The following is a 6490-nucleotide window of genomic DNA, read 5'->3' on the forward strand; positions in this document are numbered from 1 at the left end:
CATCATCATCATCATCATCATCATCATCATCATCATCATCATCATCATCATCATCATCATCATCATCATCATCATCATCATCATCATCATCATCATCATCATCATCATCATCATCATCATCATCATCATCATCATCATCATCATCATCATCATCATCATCATCATCATCATCATCATCATCATCATCTGCTAGTTGTGCTGATTGCTGGCTGTCTGAACCAAATTTTACTTGTTTTCAGCTTGCACAAGAGTCTCCAATCTTAACTTCTCTCTCCACTTGCCAAAGGAAAGGCTAAAGAGGAGAAGGAAAAAGGCAAAGCAAGAGCCGACCAACACACACAGAACCATGTCTTCCCCAAGCAAGCGCAGAGAGATGGACTTGATGAAACTGTTAATCCTTTCTTTCTTCAATTCCATCAAAGTTTTAATCTTTTTCTAATGGTCTCTTTTCCCCTTCTCATTCTGATTATGGGTCTTCTTTATCTTTTCCTTTCCCTAGGATGATGAGTGATTACAAGGTGGAGATGATTAATGATGGAATGCAAGAATTTTATGTGCAATTCCATGGACCCAATGGCAGTCAGTTCCCTTTCCTCCCTCTCCTTTCTTTCTTGCTTTCGTACTTCTCTTCAAGTTGGATGCTTTGCTTTTGTCGGTCTTTTCCCTTTTTCTTGCTGTCTTAATTTTGGAGATAGCTGTTTGACCTTGGTAGCTTTAGATTTGTGTAGCTACAAGATGATATCGGTACCTTTTTATGCCGCTTGTGTTTGTTGTGTTAATTGCTATGTGTTTTCTGTGGATTCTGTTCATAGACTTTTGGACAACAAAATTTTTTTTTTCGCTCTTTAATTTTGCAAATGATTTTTGTACTTTCTTATTGATTTCCCTTTTGCTTGTTGTGAAGTTGTTAGTGTGAATACGGAACTGATGTCTAGCCAGAAAGGGATTGGTGTGAGCTAAATTTTGTTGGTTTTTACCTGTATCAGTTTTTGCACCATAGTTATTGATTTCACCTTTGATTGTTGTTTCGGCCTGGTTTGAGATCCTTATCAAATTTTTTTTCATGGAGCTTCATTTTTCTATAGTCTTCTTATCTGTTGGATGGCTTTTGGCAGGTCCTTATCATGGTGGTGTGTGGAAAGTGAGAGTTGAGTTGCCTGATGCTTATCCTTATAAATCTCCTTCCATTGGCTTTGTCAACAAGATCTATCACCCAAATGTTGATGAGATGTAAGCAAATAGTAGTAATGTTCTGACATTTGAGCGACTTATTATGTATTTGAGTGACTTATTGTGTGTCAGCGTGTCTGATTGATAACAATAATCTCAGGTCAGGATCAGTTTGTCTGGATGTTATCAATCAAACCTGGAGTCCCATGTTTGGTAATGAAATTCAATAAATTTTCTGAGAAAATGTGTGGATTATTCAAAGTTGAATATTTTGACTTGTTCTTGTTTGTCAAACAAAACTACGTTCTTCCTTCCAGATCTTGTTAATGTGTTTGAGGTGTTTCTACCACAACTTCTGCTGTATCCCAATCCATCAGACCCCTTGAATGGAGAAGCTGCAGCTTTAATGATGCGTGACCGATCTGCTTATGAGATAAGGGTTAAAGGTATTCATCTGTTCTGCTCATTTTCTAAAACGGCATTTCTTGCAATAGTTTATATACACTCATTTCTCTGTATGTGTCACAGACTTGCTATGTTTTCTTTGCAGTTTTTTTCTTTAGATTTTTCTCATGCCAGCCACTGTCAATATCTAAACCAACTTGGACATTTGCATTAACATTTTCGACCTTTGGGTAGTAGATGTAGAGCTACCATCATTACTCAGTGAATTTGATGAGCATATGCTTGAATGTACACTCAAACAATCAGAACTTCATTTTTAAATAATTCTTGACCTCATTCAGCTATCTTATTAATATTATTAAAACAAATTGCTGCTCTTCTTAACTGCATTATAAATTTTTAACATCTCATGTTCTGATCCTTTAACAGAACTGATTTTGTTGACAGTTGCCACCATTATCATGTTACTGCCTTTTATGATACCATCAAATCCTTAACATAAAAGTGAGGCATGAAAACAAGAAAGGAATGTCTGTACTCTAGTGTTCAGACAGGTGGTTAATAAAGAAAAAGAGGAAATAGGGTGTAATGAAATGGAATTATACTGCGTTTTTGTTTGAATTGTTTTAAACAAGGATGAAAGGAAGCCAAACCTAATGAAATGCACTCCATTTCATGCTTTCAAGTATCTATGGACAATGAAGTAGTAACTTTATTACATTTCATTTTTTGCTGCATACCATTAGACATCCAAAAGTACAGCTGTGTTTATCTAACTTGTTAGACTGTATCACGTCCAAGACAATTAATCTAGCTTTGAAACCTTATCAATCTGTGATTTTTATATTTAGAACCAATTAAGTTTTTCTTTTTTGCTCAATTCATACATGATAGTGATAATGTGTTTTGGGCTTGAATGTCAGAGTACTGTGAGAAGTATGCTAAGCCTGAAGACATAGGGGAAGTCACAGAAGAGAAATCCAGTGATGAGGAAATGAGTGAAGATGAATCTGATTCTAGTGATGAGCAGGTTGTTGGTAAAGCAGACCCCTAGCTTTGCATGCATGTCATGTTCTTAACATTGTATTTTATCTGTAAATGATGTTCTATTTGTGTTAATTTACCTCACCACATATGAACCTGTTATGGATAAGGGGGAAAAGTCTCCTTCCTTCTATTCTAGTTTCCTGTCGCTGTAAATAAAGTACCATTGATTTCCTGATGCAATTCTATTTCATGTTTAGCTCACTTTCAAGTCAGTGTGCTGTTTAGCCATGATAATTTAATTAAGAATGTAGCACAACATGACACTCTTTGTATTGGGTTAATGTTTCTTCCAATAAATTATGTGAATTTGTTCTCTATTTAGTATTCTATTCTCCCTCCTTAGTTTGTGCAACATGGAATTAACCTAATAACAAGCACCTAATGTTTTAAAAACTGGTCTGGGCTGATAGAACTCTAAAACTGGCTAACCTACAAACCAGTCTAACAAAAAGTTAATCTGTCAAAAACTGACAAAATCAATACAAAATTGGTTCAAAAGTCAATGATTCTATATATATATATATATATATATATATATATATATATATATATATATACATTATAAACTTTAAGAAAAGTAAATTTGTGATAATAAGTATATAAAAATTATTTAGCGAAGTATTCTATGTGGGACTTTGAGATTTGTAGAATTTGTTCTTATTTCAAGGAAAATAACAGCTAATATGGGACTTTGAGATTTGGGAAAAACATTGACTGTTAAGAAAAGAGTTTGAGGTGGTTGACAACATGTTTTTTTTAATAGATGATTTTTCTATCATTTAATTCTTAACAAATATATTGAAAAAGGATAACGTTTTAATGTTGTTAATATATCTTTTAATGAAATTGTATTTATTAACTTCTTAAACGTTGTCTTCTGATCAATGATTAGTGAAATCCATATATATAAGTAAAAAGATTTACTAATGATATCGTTGTTGTGTTATGTGCCGATATGATAAGAAGCTGAAAATAAGCAAGTTTTTATAGAAAAAATATTTATTATATATAACGTTGTTCTACGTAATTTAAAATGTTTGTTCTTTTCTCTTTTTTAAGGTATACAATTTCATAGGTTTTTTGTTTCCACGATTTTATATTTATTTTAGGGTAAATATTTGCTTCAATGTAAAAAGTTGTGACATAGTTTATTCCAGAACAATTAGATAAAGTTCAAAATTTTAATTTTATTTGAAGTATGTTGTTAATGAGTAAGATAATTGAATATATATTTGATGTTGAAGGTTAACTGCATACTGACATTTTTTTTTTAATAAGTACGACTAATAATTATTAAAGACCAAACATTTTAAACACTTACACATTACTTCAATTATTAATAGTTAAAAAATATTAATTGAATTAAAGATTTTGTACTAAGTTTGTTTTTTTATTATACTAAAAATAAAATATATCAATGTTATTCTTATAATGAATGGTTATTTATCCTTCATTTTATCACAAGGATTTTGAGTTTACTAAAATTAGACTTTGGGATATGTTCGGGAAAGAAAAATAAATAAAAAGATTGAAATTAGTTTCTGTACGAGTTAAAAATAATTTATACATAAACTAATTTGCAGAAGTTTTCTTATATGATTTTTATATATTTTTTTTATATTTTTAAATTATTCGTAAAATGATATTAATTTATAAAAAATCACATTTAATTGTTCCTTCTTATTTTTCACTGGAGGAATTATAAATTTATTGAAACATGTCTTTATAGTTTCCTTTCAATAATAAATTAAACATTTATGTAAAATTTTAAACCAGGATTCTGTTACTTTTTAAGTTCAAAAGAAATCTTATAAGAATCACAATAAAAATTTACTTAATTAACAGGGGTTAAAAATAATTAATTTTAATTTTAGACCATTCAATTTTTTTACATCAAACTACAATTAAAAATTTACTTTGTAGAGATAAAACATATTTAATTATTCAAAATTATCATTTCTTGATCTACTTTAAAAGGTCAAATCATCTTAAAAGATCAAATCCACAATTTTTATTTCTTACAACTCTTCTAACTAAATTTCTTTCACTTCCCATGTAGAAATAAAATAAAGAAGTGAAATTGAGTTCCATTTGACTAAGTATTTTTGACAAACGTGTTAAAGTTAAAAGGTATACAGAATATCCTCATAAACCTTCACAATCAAGCATGGTTTGCTTTGGATAGACGTGCAGTACACATAAATCTTATAACAAAATATAAAAAAATTCATAAACAAATATTTCTTGTCATCAAATGGCAACGATTCATGCTCTTTTATGTCTAAATTATTCATTATCTATATCGTACTCTTCTTTATTTTTTTTTAAGTCACATTTTATTTCAAATTTTCTGCTAATAATTTAAAAAATAAATAGAGTGTGTATAATATGATATCTAGGTCGAACGGTTAGTATCCAAGACCGATCGGTCTATCTACTATAGCAGCGCTCATCGACAACAACGCTCGTCAGCACGACCACAAATCGCAACCGCGCTCGTCAACCAGACAACGCTCGTCAGCCAGGTCAAACCGCGACAACGTTCGTCAGTTATGTAGATACCGAACAGTCATACACTCAGCATCGTTCGGTCACCAGTAACAGTCAAAGATATCTGATTAAAAAATATTCATAAAGTTTTTTATGAGCAACCGTCCGGATTTTAAGGGAAATTTGTTTTCAACCGCCCGAATTTTAAGGTAAGTCTGTTTGGCTTGTGACAACTTATAAATACAAGGTCGGGGACATCAACCAAGTAGGCTCAATTCACACTCCAAAACATTCCATTTACATTCTACTCATGCTCTACTGAGTTCATAATACTCAATTACCATAATATCCATTTGTGAGCAACAGCTCCTTCAACAGACGCCTAACTTGAGCGTCGGAGTGCCTTTTGCAGGTATCTCCCCCCTCGGCTCGGACTTGAAGAACTTGGAGAAGGAGATTCAGAGGTCAGGAGAAGGAAAGCCACGTCAGAAAGTTTAGTGTCTCGGTCCCACAAAAATATCCATTGAAACATTTTGGCGCCCACCGTGGGGCCGAGAGCAAGCAGAAGAAGCCCAAATGGTGACCACGAGGAGCATGGATGAACAACAGAATACCAGAGATTTAATAGAAGAAATGCAAGCACAGATACAAGCCCAGGCAAGAACCATACAGGCACAAGCGCAAGCACAACATGAGTTGCAGCGAAAGCATGCAAAGGAGATTGCGGCGCTTAGGACGGAACGAGCCCGTACTGAGCGGACCGCCTCAAACCAGGAGAATGAAAATGAGAGAAGTCGTAATCGGCAGCCATCCCAGCACACCAACCCGAACGGTTGAGGAAGGAGAGAACCATCGCTCCTCCAAACCGTTTAGCCTAACAGTTTACTCCCTTTTACGGCAAACATCATACAAACTCCAATGCTGGATAAGAAACCTCCTACATTAGAGAAGTATGATGGCTCGACAGATCTCGACAATCATCTCAGGATCTTCACCAATGCAATGGCGTTCTACACGGACAGTGATCCGGTCATATGCAGAGCCTTTTCCTTATCACTCAAGGACGAGGCATTGGTGTGGTATAACACTCTTCCCCCAAACACAGTGGATTGTTTCGCCACCGTAGAAACCCTCTTCAAAAGACAATACGCCTCCAATCAAAAACAAGAGATAACCCCGGCGGAATTGGTAAACACTAAATAGGAGAAAGGGGAAACTTTAAAGGCCTTCATGAAAAGATACAACGAAACTGCACGGCGGGTTAAAGAGGTTAGTCACTCTTTTATTATTAACAATTTTCCTTCATGCCTAAGACCAGGATATTTTGCTGAAAAATTATATGCGCAACCACCAAAAACTATGGAAGAACTCCAAGAAA

General features: G+C 33.7%; 1 protein-coding gene across 1 annotated transcript; it reads left to right on the top strand.

Moving 5' to 3' along the window:
* The first annotated feature begins 221 nt into the window (after positions 1–221).
* Positions 222–2823, top strand: LOC108327768 (ubiquitin-conjugating enzyme E2-23 kDa). The gene is made up of 6 exons (XM_017561466.2): positions 222–390; positions 500–579; positions 1116–1230; positions 1331–1383; positions 1488–1616; positions 2499–2823. The coding sequence occupies exons 1-6, from the start codon at positions 347–349 to the stop codon at positions 2627–2629; spliced, it is 552 nt and encodes a 183-aa protein (XP_017416955.1). The 5' UTR covers positions 222–346; the 3' UTR covers positions 2630–2823.
* Positions 2824–6490: the final 3667 nt, after the last annotated feature.

The sequence above is a fragment of the Vigna angularis genome, chromosome 2 (assembly GCF_016808095.1).
Source record: "Vigna angularis cultivar LongXiaoDou No.4 chromosome 2, ASM1680809v1, whole genome shotgun sequence".
NCBI classification, from domain to species: domain Eukaryota; kingdom Viridiplantae; phylum Streptophyta; class Magnoliopsida; order Fabales; family Fabaceae; genus Vigna; species Vigna angularis.

What these genes read in the sequence shown, in the direction of transcription:
- LOC108327768 (XM_017561466.2), top strand. Translation starts at nt 347, where the DNA reads ATGTCTTCCCCAAGCAAGCGCAGAGAGATGGACTTGATGAAACT. An exon ending in ATTCCATGGACCCAATGGCA is followed by an intron (nt 580 to 1,115) that starts GTCAGTTCCCTT and finishes GGCTTTTGGCAG; the next exon opens with GTCCTTATCATGGTGGTGTG. An exon ending in CACCCAAATGTTGATGAGAT is followed by an intron (nt 1,231 to 1,330) that starts GTAAGCAAATAG and finishes CAATAATCTCAG; the next exon opens with GTCAGGATCAGTTTGTCTGG.